Source organism: Emiliania huxleyi, assembly GCF_000372725.1.
Source record: "Emiliania huxleyi CCMP1516 unplaced genomic scaffold EMIHUscaffold_66, whole genome shotgun sequence".
Taxonomy (NCBI): Eukaryota; Haptophyta; order Isochrysidales; family Noelaerhabdaceae; genus Emiliania; species Emiliania huxleyi.
Window position 1 is genome coordinate 18,378 of NW_005197053.1, and position 16,623 is coordinate 35,000.

At 66.1% G+C, this 16,623-nt stretch overlaps 4 protein-coding genes across 4 annotated transcripts in view; 2 read left to right on the forward strand and 2 right to left on the reverse strand.

Annotated features, from left to right (window-relative positions):
• Window positions 1-1,533: 1,533 nt before the first annotated feature.
• Window positions 1,534-5,061, reverse strand: EMIHUDRAFT_428064 (hypothetical protein). Its single transcript, XM_005762776.1, has 11 exons — window positions 4,607-5,061; window positions 4,493-4,541; window positions 4,336-4,416; window positions 4,082-4,253; window positions 3,793-3,921; window positions 3,591-3,711; window positions 3,250-3,438; window positions 2,558-2,671; window positions 2,322-2,493; window positions 1,936-2,127; window positions 1,534-1,868 (listed from the first exon to the last, which is right to left on the reverse strand). Exons 1-11 carry the CDS (start codon window positions 4,849-4,851, stop codon window positions 1,677-1,679), a joined length of 1,656 nt encoding a protein of 551 aa, XP_005762833.1. The 5' UTR covers window positions 4,852-5,061; the 3' UTR covers window positions 1,534-1,676.
• Window positions 5,062-6,570: 1,509 nt separating this feature from the next.
• Window positions 6,571-7,476, forward strand: EMIHUDRAFT_105162 (hypothetical protein; the record flags this gene model as incomplete). Its single annotated transcript, XM_005762777.1, has 1 exon — window positions 6,571-7,476. One exon carries the CDS (start codon window positions 6,571-6,573, stop codon window positions 7,474-7,476), a length of 906 nt encoding a protein of 301 aa, XP_005762834.1.
• A 7,747-nt stretch (window positions 7,477-15,223) lies between these two features.
• On the reverse strand, window positions 15,224-16,283 carry EMIHUDRAFT_215586 (hypothetical protein; the record flags this gene model as incomplete). The annotated part of the gene is made up of 4 exons (XM_005762778.1): window positions 15,224-15,352; window positions 15,525-15,590; window positions 15,744-15,908; window positions 16,074-16,283. The coding sequence occupies 4 exons, from the start codon at window positions 16,281-16,283 to the stop codon at window positions 15,224-15,226; spliced, it is 570 nt and encodes a 189-aa protein (XP_005762835.1).
• A 138-nt stretch (window positions 16,284-16,421) lies between these two features.
• EMIHUDRAFT_215587 (hypothetical protein) overlaps window positions 16,422-16,623 on the forward strand; it is a gene marked incomplete at both ends in the record, with an annotated part of 2,866 nt that continues 2,664 nt past the window's right edge. Inside the window, 2 exons of the mRNA XM_005762779.1 lie at window positions 16,422-16,490; window positions 16,578-16,623. The exon at window positions 16,578-16,623 is cut by the window's right edge and continues 11 nt beyond it. Coding sequence (XP_005762836.1) covers window positions 16,422-16,490; window positions 16,578-16,623 — 115 coding nt within the window. The remainder of the gene's footprint in view (window positions 16,491-16,577) is intronic.

The following is a 16,623-nucleotide window of genomic DNA, read 5'->3' on the forward strand; positions in this document are numbered from 1 at the left end:
CCTCAATGGGGCAGGGGCGACCATGGACCAATGCGATCTCGGAGGAAGAGTGGAGCGACAATGAGGATGAGTAACCTGGTTTGTGGAGCTCCCGCAACTGTCCTGACAGTCCTGACAGAGTCCTGACAGAGTCCTGACATAGTCCTGACAGAGTCCTGACAGAGTCCTGACAGAGTCCTGGCGGGGTCCTGACGGCGCACGGTCTTCACAGTGCTCACAAGTGCCTCCGAAGAGACTTCCACCTTTTCCTTCACTGCAACCCTCCTTCCCCTCCCCCCCAGCAGTGAATGATAGACGCCCAGCCCCCCTTTCGACCGTGCGCGCCCTCTGCGGAATCGTCCTGATGGGGCAGTCCTGACGCAAAACTTGAGAGTCCTGACAAGCAAACTTGAGAGTCCTGACAGAAACTTGAGAGTCCTGACAGAAACTTAGAGTCCTGACAGACAAAAGAAATCACTCTGGGTCTCGCGCCACTCGGCCGACCATGAAAAGCGCACAAGCAAGAGAGGCGCGGCCATGGTGCAGGCAACGTTACAGCCGGCAACGTGCATAGGCAGCAAAGCTCGGCCACGACGTCCATGGCCCGAGCGCCCCCGATTTGCCACCGGCAACCTGCAGGCCAGCGCCGAGCAGCGGACTGACTGACTGCTGACCGAGGCAGCGCCCACGGCAGCGCCCACGGCAGCGCCCACAGCAGCACCCACGGCAGCACCCACGGCAGCGCACACGGCTTGGCTGGCCATGTCAGCCGCGCAGGGACCCTCCCGCGGGTCCAACCCGAAGCGCTCGACCGCTCGACAGCGCAAGTCGGCTGACGGAGCGAGCCGCATAGCCCTCCAGTGCTCACCGCAGGATCAGGCCTGACCGGCCCACGCTCACGGCCTGGCCTGCCTGTGGACCAGCAAACTCGTTGGCTGTACGCGAGGAAAGAGCTGCGTGGCTGGGTCGATACCGTCCCCGTGCGCCCTTTCCCTCAGTGGAGGGCCGTCCCTGCCCTCGGGAGTAACTCGACTGTACACCCCTCCCTACTCTCTAGCTAAGGGCTCTATTCACAGCGGGGACAGTGGTTGTCCTGGCGGAGTCCTGACGGAGTCCTGACAGAGTCCTGACGGAGTCCTGACAGAGTCCTGACAGAGTCCTGACAGAGTCCTGACGGAGTCCTGACAGAGTCCTGACGGAGTCCTGACAGAGTCCTGACGGCCTATTTTGGAGTTTTTCAACTTTGAGGTATTGTAACTATGTGAAGGCACTATGAATGCATCAGTTCTTTGGGAGAGTGCAATCCATTTAGTTATTACCTCCAACTCAAAAAAAGTCTGGTGGCAAACGGGCAATGGGGTCCCTTATGGTGGCCTCTAAGGGTAAGTTGCGGGAGCTCCACAAACCAGGTTGAGTAGAGCGGCCGATGTGGGCCCTCTCGGGTCGGATTGTCCGACTGAAAAGAAAAAAAACGCTGCGCAGCGCGCACAGACACCACAGTCTCAGCGCGAGAGAGAGTCACCCGAGTCACTGACTTTGAGTCAGCCGAAAGAGTGGAACATATTGCATCAAGAGTCTGCAGTTTTCTAATAGAGACCTCTTGCCCTGGCGCACGCGTGACAAAATCTAAGTGGTCGCCCCTTCCCTGTGGCCGCAGCTTCTTAAACCTCGCCCCGATCTCACGCCGCCGTCTCACGCTACCGCCGCGCAGCCAGGCCGCTGGCACCCGCCGCCGCCGCCTCCTCCGCCGGCTCCTCGGCGAGGTCCTCCACCTCGAAGCAGGGCGAGTGGCCCGCCCCGAGCAGCCGCAGCCGCGACGCGTGGAAGGAGAGCAGCGACGGCCGGTGCCCCACCGAGACGTAGGTGATGCCGGGCACCGCCGCGAGCGCCTTTGGTGAGTACTTCTCATTGAGTCACGAATGAAAGACGTGGGCGGCTGCCGGCGCTTGCGGTCGCCTTGTACATGATCGCCTCGTTGTTGAGGTCGAGCGCCGACGTCGCCTCGTCCAGGATGGCGAGCCTTGGCTTGCTGACGAGCACGCGCGCGAAGGCGAGCCGCTGCTGCTCGCCCAAGCTGAGCTCGTCGCCCCAGTCGCGCACCGCGTCGAGCCCCTCGACACCTCGCTCCGCCAGCCGGTCGAGCTGCACCTATCCACTCTCACTCCCCCACCCTCACCCACTCGTCGCGAGCCAGTGTTTGCCTCCCCCCCAGAGCCGGGTGAGCTGCGCCGTCGCGAGGGCGTCGAGCAAGCTCCCGTCCGTGCCGAGGCTGCTCCCCCTCGCCCACTCGTCGACAGTCCTCGGGTACACCAGCTGCTGCCTATTCACAGCTCTCTATTCACAGCTCTCCACTCGTCGACTCTCCTCGGGTACACCAGCTGCTGCCGCAGCGAGCCGAGCGTGCAGTACGGCCGCTGCGGCAGGAACATCGTGTCGGCGGTGTGCGGGCGAGCGATGTCGCCCGAACCGCGGTCCCACAGCCCCGCGACGGCGCGCCTGTGCACCGCGGGGGACCTGTGAAAGAGGCGCCGTTCTCAGCCGCTTGTCCCGCAGCCCCGCGACGGCGCGCAGCATCGACGACTTGCCGGTGCCGGAGTTGCCCATCACGAGGAGATGCCGCCCCGGCTGCACGTCCACAGACACGTTCGAGAAGAGGCGGCGCGAGCCTACGCCCCGTGCAATCTCGGACAACCTCGGACAGCGTCGGACGTCTCTTGGACCAGCCCCCGCGGAGGAGAGGCGGCGCCGTCCGGCGTAGACAGCGAGAGCTGGCGGACGGCCAACACGCCCCCGCCCGGGACAAGCCCCCCTTCGGCGTTGCGGACGCCACCGCGCGTCGGCGCGACGACACCCTCCAGCCGCAGCTCACCCTTCCTCCTCCGGGGAGGCGGCGGGGGCGCGCCTCCGCGGCCATACAGGACCCGCTCCCAAGCGGAGGGCGCCTAATCTCGCGCAATCTCGGGTGATCTCGCGCATCTCGGCCGATCTCGGGTGGTCTCTCCGCCGCGGAGGGCGCCTCGCCCCCTTCCGCAGCGGTCTGCGCCGCGGCGCCCGCCTCCGGTCCTGCGGGCGGGCCTCTGCGGCCGAACCTGGCGGCGAAGGGTCCGAGAAGGGTCCGAGAAGAACCCGAGGGGAGGGCGGCAGGGCGGGGCCTGCTGCGGCCGTACCGAAGCGCGTGCCAGAGGGAGGGGGTGCCTCCGCCCGCCTGTCCACAGCCTGAAGGTGTGAAGAGACGCCGCTCGCAGCGTGCCGCAGGGAGGGGGATGCCACGCGGCCGCCTCGGCCGAGGCCGCTGCTTCGGCCAGCTGGAAAGTGGCTGGCGAGGAGGAGGAGGAGGAGGGGCCCTGGTACGCCTCCATGCGGTCCACGAAGGTGGCGAGGCGGCCGAGGCCGGCCGAGAAGGAGGAGAGGCCTAGAAAAGGAAGGAGGCGTCCGGAAAAAGAAAAGCAGAGGTGCGCGCTGCGCGAGGCGGAGGAGCGGTCCCTCGAACTGGTTGACGATGATGGAGAGGTCTCCGAGTACGTGGTTGAAGGCGCCTGAGTTGAAGTCACCAGCTCACTTAGACATGAGGGAGAGGTCGCCGAGGAGCGTGGCTGAAGGCGCCCGTCGACTGGGTGATCACGCCGAGCTCGACGGAGCCGGCAAAGTAGAGCGGCGACACGACGAGCACGGGCAGGATTTGGATCAGGTACGAGTACCCCACCGTGAAGAACTCGAGGTTGCGCTGCGTGCCTTCAGTACTCAGCCGCTTGACTTAACCAACTAGTCAATGAGTGAAGAACTCGAGGCTGCGCCGCGTGCCGAGGATCGCACGCTTGTTCTCGACGGCGCCGCCCAGTCGCGAGACCACCTCCTCCTCCTCCTGCGCCTCTCCGCGGTAGAAAGCGATCGACTCCGCATTCTCGCGCAGCCGCACGAGCGAGTAGCGCAGGTTCGCCTGCACTCTCCGGCACCCGTGCGCACTCGCGGACAATCTCCCGCCATCTCGGCAGACATCTCGCGCAATCTCGGGCTCGCCTCCCGCAGTAGCTGCTCGGCGTTTTGCCCGACGAGCGCCTTGCCCAACTTGACGGTGGTCAGAGTGCCGACGCCTAAAAGTGACTCGCGAGTGACCGAATGGGCCCTGCCCCCAGCCTGACGGCCGCCAGAGTCCCGACGCCGGCGTAGACAAAGATGGCGTAGAAGAGGTTGGGGTAGATGGAGTAGAGGATGCCGGAAAAGGAGACGAGATCGATTGCGGCGGTCATCAGCGTGATGAAGAAGTCGAGTGACACCTTGGACGCACCACGTGAGGAAGAGTGAGACATAGCACAGAAGAGAAGAGACACACAGTGGCGACGACGGCGAGGTGACCACCTTGGTGAAGGCCTGCACGTCCTCGGTCAGCCGCTGGTCCGGGTTGTCGATCTCGGGGTCGATCTCAAGCTTGTAGTACGCCTGCACCGGAGGCAAGGCTCGAGCGAGGGGAGGGAGGGAGGGGGGCGCCTCGAGTGGTCTCGAGCTTGCGGCGCGCCTTGTCGGTGCAGTACTGCCGAGACAGCTCCGTAGTCATCCACTCCCGCCTAGGGGAAGGTTCCGAGAAGGTGCCTGGAGGACGGGGTGCGACACCGGCATTCGCCTCGCGCGCCAGTTGAGGGCGAGGCGCTGGCGCTGGAACTTGTAGAGGACAGTGAGCGGCGTCGCCACGGCGAGCCCGACGGCGTAGTTGGACGTCTTCTCCAGGAAGAGCGCCTGGTCCTTTGCTGAGAGCGCCGAGTAGAAGTCGCGGCCGACGTACGAAAAGATGACCGAGATGCCGCTGTTGATGAGGACGAGGAGCAGCATCAGACCAAAGTTCAGCTTCGCGCCCTCCGCGTTCTGAAAGTAGGGCATGGCCAGCCGCCAGAAGAGGCGCAGCCGCTCCTGGACTGTATCCTCACGTGCTGGTGCCGCGTGCTCCTCGCGCCGCTCCGTCGCCACCGGCTCGGAGCAGCGCGGCTGAGCCAAGGCATGGTGCGGGCGGGAGACGAGAGGCTGTCTGCTGAGGGTTAAGCTCGCGCCCGGCGAAACGCAGAGAAGCGCGATCGCAAAGGCACCGGATCGCATCGCAGAACGAGAAATTCTCGTTGTCGTAAAATTCTTTTTTTGTGGTACAAGTCACCCCATCGAGGTACTGGGCCCGCGTCAGCTTGTTCTGTAGCACGTTCGCCGCCTTCCGGAGGATCTCGCCGACCCCCTTCCCGAACCCACCAAACGACTCGAACAGCAGCAGCTGCACATGCTCTCACATGCACATGCACATGCACATGTGCATGTGCATGTGAGATCGCTCGAGTGTGTCATTGACGCTGCCTTTTATCTCAACTCAAGACACAGAGAGAGCCGCCACCATAGAATGAGGGTTAGGTTTCTGTGGAGCCTCAGGTGCTTTTACGCTTTTGATCGGGTCAGGGGAGAGTTTTGGCTTTTGCCCCGGGCGGGCCCACTTTTGTCGTCGTGTTTTGCCCCAAATCTACGCGGCCGGCCGTGCTTTAGCGTTTTGGTTTTGACCCAAATCGGCCGAACTTTTAGGATACCCTCAGACTATGGCCGCCACGCAGGCATACAGGGCCGACCTGCCCTGGGAGGAACTAGATCCTCATGACGCGACCCTCAGGGTAACCGCCCCACGAGAAGCGCAACCGCTCTCGCCACGGCGAGCGGTCCCGCCTAGAGGCACGGGAGCTGCGAGCTGGCCGCGCCTCTGCCGCGTCCAAGACGCTCCAGCTTCCGTCGGCGGGCGCGACCTCCTCGTGGTCGCCGATGATCCGGGTGTCAGAGCGGGGTGTCTTCAAGACCGGGGACCTGGGAGTGCCCTCAGGGTCGCTGCTCCGGGTGTCAGAGCGGGGTGTCTTCAAGACCGGGGACCTGGGAGTGCCCTCAGGGTCGCTGCTCCGGGTGTCAGAGCGGGGTGTCTTCAAGACCGGGGACCTGGGAGTGCCCTCAGGGTCGCTGCTACTTCCATCTGTGCGTGGCGTCTTGAGGCGAGACTTGAAGCGAGAAGGCGTGCCCTCGCCGCTAGCCGAGCCCGGTGTGTGCGGTGACGCCGCCTCGACGTGATGGTTGTTGGTTAGAGGATGCCAGCGTCGCCTGCGCCGGTGAAGGTAGCAAACGATGCAGCAGCACAGGAGCAAGATGATCAGGCATGTCACAATCAGTGCAACCTCAAGGCCGCTCAAGCGTTTGTCGCGCCTTTCCGGATTTTGGCCTGGCCCATCAGGATCGCCATTCTGGTCGATGAGCGGGGGTGGGCTGCTTGGGGGCGGCAAGGACCGCGGTGTCTTGAGGTGCGTCGAGTCGGGAGGTCCCTTTGTCCCTTCGGAGAGTCGACGGCTCGACGGCGCGAGCGTGCAGCTCGTCCCGCGAAAGAGGGTGCAGAGAGCACCGCGCACCTCGAAGCCGCACGTCGTGTCGTCCTTGGTCGAGGCGTCGCAACATTTGCCGTCGTTGGCCACCAGGCTAGAGTCTGTGTAACCCGCGATGGTTTCGCCTGAGTAGCTGTTCTCGTGGCCGGAGCACGACAGGGGAGGCGGCGGCGGCCTCGGACCCTTGCCGGGAGGGTGAGGCGGTGGCATGGGCGCCTTGCCAGGGGGATGCGGCGGCGACGGCGGCGGCGACGGCGGCGAGGGCGGCGACGGAGGCGGCGAGGGCGGCGAAGGCGGAGGCGACGGCGACGGCGGCGGAGAGGGCGGTGGCGGCGGCGGTGTCGGTGGAGAAGGCAGGGACGGTGGCGACGGCGGCGACGGCGGCGACGGCGGCGGCGAGGGCGGCGAAGGCGGAGGCGGAAGCGACGGCGGCGGTGGTGACGGCGGCGGCGGTGGCGGCGGCGTGGGTGGCGAGGGGGGCGGAGAGGGTGGCGACGGAGGCGAGGGGGGCAACGGCGGCGGCAACGGCGGCGACGGCGGTGGCGGCGGCGACCTCGGCGGAGAGGGTGGTAAAGGCGGCGGCGAGGGCGGAGAGGGCAGGGAGGGCGGCGGCGGCGGCGAGGGCGGCGGAGAGGGTGGCGACGGCGGCGACGGCGGCGACGGAGGCGGCGACGGCGGCGAAGGCGGAGGCGACGGCGACGGCGGCGGAGAGGGCGGTGGCGGCGGTGGCGGCGGCGGCGGTGGCGACGGGGGCGGAGAGGGCGGCGACGGAGGCGAGGGTGGCAACGGCGGCGGCAGCGGCGGCGACGGCGGTGGCGGCGGCGACCTCGGCGGAGAGGGTGGTAAGGGCGGCGGCGAGGGCGGAGAGGGCGGCAAGGGCGGCGAGGGCGGCGAGGGCGGCGGCGGCGGCGGCGGCGGCGGCGGCGGCGGCGAGGGCGGCGGAGAGGGTGGCGACGGCGGCGACGGCGGCGACAGAGGCGGCGAGGGCGGCGAGGGCGGAGGCGACGGCGACGGCGGCGGGGAGGGCGGTGGCAGCGGTTGCGGCGGCGGCGGCGGCGCACTGCCGGGTGGAAAGGGCGGCGGCGGGCAGGCAGGATTGAAGAGGCCAAAGTGAACTTTCACGCAAGTGCTGTCGGGCACACAGTAGGACCACCAGTGAGATGCAACCTTCCCGACGGTGGCGGTGGGCGTGCAGTCCTCGGAGACGACTTCGCACCTGAGAGTGCGATTTGGCGGGAGGTCGCGGGTGCGTTCGGTGCGCATGTCGTGGTTGTTAGAGAGTGTGTAGTCTGTTGGGTGTGTTAGTAACGGCGAGTCGATGAAGTTGAGTGATGAGGGGCGAGAGGAGGGTATGTGTGTGTCGACGAAGAGGTGTTGAGACGAGGGGGCGCACACCACGGGTCGTCGCCGTCGCAGGACGTGGCCGGGCAGCCGAATTGGTTTGTGCACCGTGTATCGTACAGGTGCGCATCCCATTGGACGTCGCAGCGGCACGGCGGTGGTGGGGTTGGCGGCGGGCTCGGCGGCGCCGGCGGCCGTGGCGGAAGACGGGGTGGGATCGGAGGTGAAGGCGGCGTGGAGGGTGGCGACGGCGGCGATGGCGGCGACGGCGGCGGCGAGGGCGGCGAGGGCGGGGAAGGCGGAGGCGACGGTGGCGGCGCGCCGGGCGGCGCAATGGGCGCGGTGCAGTAGGTCCAGCCCCCCTGGCCGTGCGAGCCGTTGCAGCCCGGGTTGCTCACGGGGCACCACGTCCCTTGAGGATCTTCGTCACAGGGCACCCGCATGCAGCCGATTTGGTTGGTGCACCGCGGGTCGTGTTCCGCAGTCGACCAGTAGTCAAGGCACACACAGACCTGCCCGAGGCCCGTCAGGCTCAGAGACGGCATCGACGGGCTGTTGCAGTCAACCAGGACACACTGAGCGCCGTCCAGCACCCAGACTTGGATCTTCCGTTGTGCCTGCGGGTATCGAGGTCTCGTGAGTTTTGGCACTGATAAATTCGGCCCCGCCGCCCCGATCGCCGCCGCCGGGCTGCGGCGGCCTCGGCGGACCATCCGCGCCGCGCGCCCGACGGGGAGGTGTTCACCACTCCTGGCTCCTCACCCGCTCGGTCGGCCGCCCAAGTGCTTGGCTCGTGCCAAGCCGACCGGCAGGCGATGCCCATCGCTGCTAGGCTAATCTCGGGCAAGCGGCGGTGTGGTGCCGTGAAGGGCAGCGCCAGCTGTGCCAAAACTACGAGTCTCCGACTGCCGCTCACGAGTCTCCGACTGCCGCTCGGTAGTCGGTAAAGAGCTCGTATCCGCTGCCATTTCTGCCGCCGAGCTGAACAGCGGCGGTGAAGCACGGCCGGCTGTGTTACGACCGCGCCCGGCGCTGGAGAGTGCTCGAGAGCATCCGACATCGTCGGCCGCAGCGGCAGGGTCGGCCGAGGTGATTCAGTTTATGTGTAGGTCCGTCACCCGTTTGCCGTGATGCTCAGCGGCGGCGCCCACACCGGTGGGTTCACTCGAGACGGTCCGGCGCCAAGCAAAGAGGAGCGTCCGGTTACCAGAGCCTGATGTGTGGCGGTGTGCGGCCGATTGGGGTCGTGCGGGGCTGGTTAGGGTTGGCGGGAGGAGACATTGAAGGAACTTCGGCGACATGACGCTCGAACTTTCGACCGTTCTATCACTTTCACGCGCCCTGGGTCACAGCTTGCGAGAGGCGCCGCGACGCCCGGCCGCCTGAGATGCAAAAGTTTGCACACGCCATTCAAGCGCTGCAGGCATTGCGAGCACGCTGGTGCTCCTGCGTGCCGGCGCCAAGCTTCAATTGCCAAGGCTGACGCTGCATCACAACGTTGATCGCATGCGGTGCGCTTGTGGGAGCTGACGCGCCCAGCCAATCCAACGCCCCTAGCCATCGAGATAGCTCTGGGACCCTTTTACGGCACAGCAGCCATTTGCTATACTACTAGTATGATTCCTGTGCGTGCGCCGCAGGACGTGACCACCTTGCTGCGCTCAATGTTCGCGGCCGTGACGCCTCCCCGATGTGAGTCTTCCTCCCCACATAGCACCAGCACCAGTGCACTGCCACGACACTCTCCCTCAGTTCCAGCACTGGCGCCTCAGCCGTCTTCGCCCACCTCGTGCCGTTGCCGCCTTCCCCACCCCGCCAGCCCTTGCACACGCGTTTACACCATTGCGCCGGCAGGGCGCGGGCACACACTGTACGGCAGTCTTCGCTTGCCCACGCTGCTCAATTGGCTCAATCCCTCCCCACCTAGCTGCTGCCTCGCATCTCGCGCTGCTGGACGTGCGACTGCGGCCGCAGCGCAATGCATCGCTCGAGGGACGACCCCGGATACTGGGATACTGCGGGATACTACAGTATCCCAGTATTTGAGGCCTGCTGCGAATTTTCCTAGTATCTGGACAGCCGAAGTACTCGAGTAGAATTTAAACAAAAGAACTCTCTCTCACAGCACACAGACTCGACACAGGTCGGCGAACTAGCGCGTGCTAGTACTATCACCGGCACACCACCGGAGCCGCCTAAGCGACTCCGTTAAGAACGGCAATGCACTTAGCACCGTGCACAATGCCGCTGTCCCCGCACGCTAGCTCGTTCACCGTCTGCCACGCCACGGCGGTGTGGAGAACGACAGACAAGCGCTGCATCTGCAGCCCGTGCCAGTTCTTGGTGGTCCATGTGACCTCATCGAGGTGCCGAGCGTGCGAAAGTTTGTTACTCAGCTGGTCCGCCGCCTGCCGAAGAATTTCGCGGACGCCGTCCCCGAAGCCGCCGAACGTCTCGAAGTCGAGCAAACGCAGGTCGCAATTCTTCTCCCGCGCGAACCGGTATTCGCCCTTCTCGTAGCGGGCCGTCACAGGTGCCGCCCCCGCCTCCGCCTCCCCCTCACTCTCCCCCTCCTCCTCTTCCGCCGCCGCCGCCTCCGCCTCTGCATCCTCCGCCTCCCTCCCCCCCCTCCCCCCCCCCCTCCGGCCGCGGCCATGCAGCATGCCCAAGTACTCGAGTAGAAGTAAGAAAATACTGCAAGTCTCCTGGCATACTTAGGCCCATATTGCAATAGGACGTGCGCGCGCCCCTCCGGTGCGGGTCTCTGTCATGGCGGCCGAGCGCGTGCAGCTGGGTGGCATCGACTACACGGTGCAGTATCGTACCTCTGATGGGAAGCTCGACCTCAAAGACGTCCACGGCGCCGTCCTGTACGGCGTCGACCCTGCCACGGTCACGCCTTCTCCTACAGTCACGAGCCAGACGCACGCGGCCACGCCGATGGACGTCCTCAGCGACGGCACGTGGACGGTGCGGCACGAGGATGGGAGCACGGCGAGCATCACGCTCGCAGGGGGCGGGTGGACCGGCCACGACGGCTGGCAGTACCAGCTGGCCGGCCAGGGCAGCACCGTCTCCTTTCGGTGGAGCGACGGCACCCTCCAGACGCTCGCCGAGTGGGATGGATCCGCCGCCACCTGGAGCACGAGCCACCCGAGCTATCCGCGCATCGTGTGGGAGCGCGCGGGCGGCGGCGGCGGCGGCGGCGGCGGCTCGGCGGCGGCGCCGCTCACGGAGAGCGCGCGCATGATCGAAGTCGTCGCGGCCGCGTTCGGCAAGTACAAGGTCACGGCTGTGGGCGGCAGCACGCTGCGGCTCACGCACAAGGACAACGTGGCGACGGACGCCGGCGAGAACTGCATCTACCAGTGCTGCTGCGCCGGCTTCGCGCAGAACTACATCTGGGAGGTCGAGCTCGGCCCAAACGAGTGGGTCGTCACCGACGCATGCGACTTCCACATCTACACTCGAGTCTCGGATGGCGAGGTGCTCACCGAGCGAGCCGACGTGCAGGCCGTGGTCTCACGCCTGCGGAACGAGTATGCCCCCAAGCGCCCGCCCGCCGGCAGCGAGTCCTCCGCCCCTGTCGCCGTCGGCATCGTCGTGGTGCCCGATGCGATGCAGCGCGACGACGACGGCCCCGCCGCCTCGGCGGCGAAGCCCGCCGCCGACATCGCCGCCAAGCTCAGGGAGCTGACGGCGCTCAAGGAGAGCGGCGCGCTGACCGAGGAGGAGTTTGGGCTGGCGAAGGCCAAGGCGCTCGCCGAGTAGGAGAACCCGCCACGGCTTCGTGGCGAGCTTCGCGGCGAGCTTCGGGGCAGTGCGTCGCGCGCCCATGGATCCGGGGACGGCGCCCAGTCTCGGGCCTCGTCATACCATGCGTCATACGGCCTGAGGTCCTTCATCTACGTCTCCTCCTACGCCGCGCCTCCCACAGCTCAGCTCGCCGCGGAGAGTCTGTGGTGGTTGGGGCTCCATGTCGAGCGTGTAAATAAATAAAACGGACACCTCTACTAGGAGATGGGTAAAAAGGAACAGGTCCCCGCCCTTGCGATCTTTGTGCAGGGTTCTTTGTGGGTGTGGTCGGCGACTAGCCGGGGTCGTCCTCCCGATGGGGGACTAGCACTAGCCGTCTTCCACATGGTCCCTCGGGTCCCTGCTGCTCCTAATCTCTTCGTACATCCTCCTGCTGATCTCCGCAACGTCCTGCTCCCTCCCTCGTCTCGCCCTGCGCGACTGCTCCGCCTCACCGTCGTCTGCCCTGCGTCGTCTGGCGACTGGTCCTCCATAGTCGGTTGAGGTCGCCGCCCTCCTCGTGCCTCTTCCCATCGTTCCCTCGGCGGTCGATGCCGTCTGGTCCGCCTCCGCCGTCCCCGGGTCTGACCTGCCCTCGTCTGCACTAGCTTCTGTTTCGTCATCACTGGCGCCTCTCCTCTTCTTTCTCCTCTTCTTGTATGCTTTGTACATTGCGTCGATTCCTTTTCGCGTGAGCACCACCCTGAAGCTCGCCCAGCAGCGGAACCGCTCCCTAAGTCGAAGGAGCATCATCAGTCTCACCCACTTCGCTCGCTGCCCACTGTCTCCGCTCCCTCCCGCTTGAGCTGCCGTCGCGGTCCTCGTTCGTCCCACTGGACGCTCGTGGGTAGCGACGCGAAGCCGACAGCGTCTCCAAGCCGGCCGAGCCGTCCCATGTACTGCTCGTTCTTGCTCCACTGCGTCATGAGATGGTGGTGAGGGAAGCGGATCGTGGAAGTGCCGCCCTCGGCGGGGCTGACGATAGGGTTGGGCCGTCCACCCTTTGCGGCCTCTTTGTTGCCCTCATGGTTGCTCGCCTGTGGACACGCCGTGGACATGTCACCGACATACGGGACGGAGGAGGGAAGCACAAGTGCCTCGCGCCCAGTACGAGAAGTCGCGCACGTCCAAGTGGTCCGGGTGCACGTGCGTCCAGCAGTCATTGTCGACGGTGAGCGAGGCGCCGACGGTGTCTTCCGGGAGGCACTCGCGGCTGCTGTCGACGGTCACATCGCGGACATACGGGTTGGTCGTGTCGCTGCTGCCCGCGATAGCGTCGGCGATCGTGTCCCGCGTCGCCGTGTCGAGCGGCGAGTCAGCGTCGCACGGCCCGTCAGCAAATTCCCACCGCGTGGTTGCGGCAGAGCAGGGCGACTCGTCGTACGGCGCCTCGAGGCGAAGCCCCTTGACGACGTAGACGTACTTCCTGCTGCGCGTGTAGAAGGCGCGCAGCGTCGAAGCATTGAGCTGGAGCAGCTGACTACCAAACACGAGCGGGGCGCACGTCTCTTGCAGCTTGCACTTTCCGCGCGTCAAAAAGGTCTTTGCGACGTTAGGGCAGCCCGACTTGTAGGTCAGCTCCGACTCTGCGCCCGCAGCGGGGCTATCGAGCGTATTCTGCTCGAGGTGGAGGCGGCCATCAAACCGCCAGTACTCGCTCCCCTCAGTTCGGACGATAGAGGCCGTGCAAGGCGGCAGCGTCGGCTCGCCGACGAGAGCATCGAGGACAGCGGCGTCGGCGACGCCGGCGATGGGAGTGAGGGTCGCGCTCGATGCGGGGAGCAGGGGCGCGCGCGCCGTCGCCGTGCGCGTGCACGTCCTGGAGGTGGGCCACGAGCCACGCCCAGGTGAGGCAGACAGAGACGACGAGTGGGCAGAGCAGGAGCAGGAACTGACAGTGCCGCAGCAGCAGCTGCTGGTCCTATGCCTTGCCTATGGGTCTCTCCTGATTCAAGGCCCGCCAACGTAACCTATGCCTTGCCTATGGGTCTCTCCTGATTCAAGGCCCGCCAACGTAACCTATGCCTTGCCTATGGGTCTCTCCTGATTCAAGGCCCGCCAACGTAACCTATGCCTTGCCTATGGGTCTCTCCTGATTCCGAGGACCACGCTGACATGCCACACGAAACCTTGTCGCTGAAGTACTCGCTCTCGCTGCCGCCAGAGGAGCCAGGCACGATGGGACGGAAATGCGCAGCGGAAATGGCAGGCTCTGCGTGCGGGACGGTGGCGGCGGAGGGCTCGCTGCGAGAGTCGTGGCTGCTGCTGCCGGGGTCGCGTGCTTCTGGGGTCGGCTGATGGCTGCTGCTGGGGTGCACGCTCGGCAGAAGCGGCGTCAGCGCATCAGCGGCTGGAGCTCCGAGGCCTCGAGTCCGTGGGAGCGAAGCGTGGGAGGGGCCCGAGGCACGAGGCGCTTCGCTGCTCGACTCTGTCTCGGCGTCGGTAATTCCATCCTCGGAGGATGAGCTGTGCGTCGGAACCAGCATCCACGCTTGCTGCATCTCCAGGCGCCTCGACTCCTCGATCGCACCGAGGAGGTGCGCCTGCTGCTCCAGGAGAGCGGCCGTCGCAGCACCGAAGGGACGCGGAACGACGATGGCCAACAGCCAGCCCACGACATATGGTATCGTGGTAGCAGGCAGCAGCAGCGTTAGCGCGGAACGGTTGGTCGTGAGCGCGCACAACAGCGTGCTGTTCAGTCCGCGCAGTGCCAGGAAGGCGGTGATATACCCAGCGGCGTGCATGGGGTCGATTCGCTGTGCGCCCTGACCGGCGCCGAGCAGCAGCGTCCCCAAGGCCATCAGCCACCACAGGTGTAGTCTGCTGTCCAAGCTGACTGCCATCTCCTCCTTGCAGGCCTCGCCGTCGACCGCAAGGCTGAGGAACGCTACCCCTTGATGAAGCAGAGGTAACCAGCACACCGCGCTTGACGCAGCCGCTGTGAACCGCCGGGACAGCACCAGGTAGGCGTGCACGAGGAAGCCCAGGATCATCGCACCCAGCTGCAGTGTGTTGGAGAGCGGGACGTGCCCACGACGCCGCTGGTACGCATACATGACGGCAAAGAGAGGCATCGGCAAGAGCTGAACCGCCGTTTTCGTACATGCGGCATACGTGCGAAGCTCGCGCGCCGCACGAGACAGCTCGCCCCGCGCCGCAAAGTCGATCGGGATCGCCATGTCGGGGAATTCTCGGCGAAGTCAGGCGGCCCCGGCGGACAGCGTACCCGGGTACAGGAAAAAAGATACCGCATAATACACGACCCCGGCTAGTCGCCGACCACACCCACAAAGAACCCTGCACAAAGATCGCACGGGCGGGGGCCTGTTCCTTTTTACCCATCTCACAGTAGAGGTGTCCGTTTTTATTTATTTATTTAATACACGGCTTTTACACGGTAGCGCCGGTAGGGGGGATATTTTTCCAAAAATTCCCGCGATATCATGACCCATCGCGAAGGCTACCGGTACCGCGTACGCCGGCGTTAGCTAGACCTTTTTACAAGTACGTCCCACCATGAAAGCTAGTAGAGGCTAGCTCAGCCAGGCTCAGCTACAAACTGGGGGACAATATGGGCCTCCCACCACCGCCCCGCCACCTCCACTGCCAGCAGCAGCGCCACCAGCCGGCCCTTCCCTCTCTCCGCCAAGCAGCGCGTACTCAGCGTCCTCGCAAGGCATCGCCACGTGCAACGTCGGGAACTCGATCACCTAAAGAGCGATTCGTCAAGTATTCAGGCGGGGGTTGGTACTCCCTTCCGTGCAGCCGTCGACAGCGCAGGTCACCACGTGCGAGCGGAGCGACTCGCCCAGACTCGCGTCGAGCGGGAGCAGGACGAAGCGAGGGTCGTTGGCCTAGTGTGTGGCCAGGCGAGGCCGTGAGCACACAGAGCGATACGAGGAGGTGAGGTTGCGAAGGCACGCTGGCTGCAGCACTGCGGCGACGTGCGTCACAGATGGCTCTGCATCTAGGCTCTGCATCTGGAGGCTGCATCTGTGAGGCCCTGCATCTAGAGGGGCAGCGTACCGGCCGCTGCTGCAGCGGCAGCAGCACGCGCAGCGCGCCGACGCCCTCGCGCGAGTAGGAGCGCAGCTTGTGCCGCAGCAGGCTCCGCTCCCCCTCCGCCGCCGCGCCGCCGCCGCATGCGCCGCCGCCGTCCGCGCCGCCGCCGCCTGCGGAAGCAGCAGCGCCGCCAGCGGGAGCAGCGCCGCCGGCAGGCGGGCGGAGGCCGCCGCCGAGGAGGACCGCCTCGAGCAGCGCCCGGAGGCTCGTCCTGTCGCCCACCGCCGCCTCGACGTGAGTGATACCCGCCCGCCCGAACCGCAGCTCGACGCGCCACCGAAGCAACTTGCGCCGCGCGTCGTAGCTCGAGCTGTTTTCGCGCGCGCGCTGCATTCCCGCGGGCAGAAGCTCCAGCCGGATGCCGCGGTGCGCCGCCGCATCACGCAATTTTCGCCGCGCCGGGTGCATGCCGCCGCCGCCGCCGCCTCCGCCTCCACCACCTCCTCCACCGCGGCCGCCGCCTCTGGCGGCGGGAGCAGCGAGCGTGGCGGCGGTGCGCGCCGCGCTGTCGACGGAGCGGAGCCCCGCCTCGAGAAAGTGGTAGTCGCTCACCACGGACGCGTCATCAAACTCGCCGATGGCGCGGAAGGCGGTCACGTCGCGCTTGCCCGAGCACTGCGTCGCCTCCTTGTGCTTCTTGACGCACGCGAGCGAGCAGCTCTGGGTGCCGCAGCCAGGGCAGCGGTACTTGGCCTCGCTGGAGCAGGCGTGGCAGGCCGTCATCGTCGGACAAGATGTCTGCGAGCCGGGCTTGTGCGGCTGCGTGCCCCCCACCAGGTGGTGTAACACGGTGGGGCTCCGAATTCTTTTCTCGACCCGGACACATCGTAGCCGCCATCGCTGCAATCACCCGTTCCGCCGATGCTCGACGACCTCCTCCAAGGGCGAGATCTCGACAGCCTCACAGACGAAGAGAAGATGGCCGTCCTCGTGAAGGCTGGCCTCATGACCTCCGACTCGCCGGCGGCGGCCGCCGCGCCAGCACCGCAGCAGGTGGCTGCTGCGGCAGACGACGAGGACCCGCCTCGGACGGAGGCGGAGCGGCTCGCGTACCTCCGCTCCC

What these genes read in the sequence shown, in the direction of transcription:
- EMIHUDRAFT_428064 (XM_005762776.1), bottom strand. Translation starts at nt 4,851, where the DNA reads ATGCCCTACTTTCAGAACGCGGAGGGCGCGAAGCTGAACTTTGGTCTG. An exon ending in GAGTCGACGAGTGGAGAGCT is followed by an intron (nt 2,128 to 2,321) that starts GTGAATAGAGAG and finishes GAGAGTGGATAG; the next exon opens with GTGCAGCTCGACCGGCTGGC. An exon ending in ACGAGGCGATCATGTACAAG is followed by an intron (nt 1,869 to 1,935) that starts GCGACCGCAAGC and finishes TACTCACCAAAG; the next exon opens with GCGCTCGCGGCGGTGCCCGG.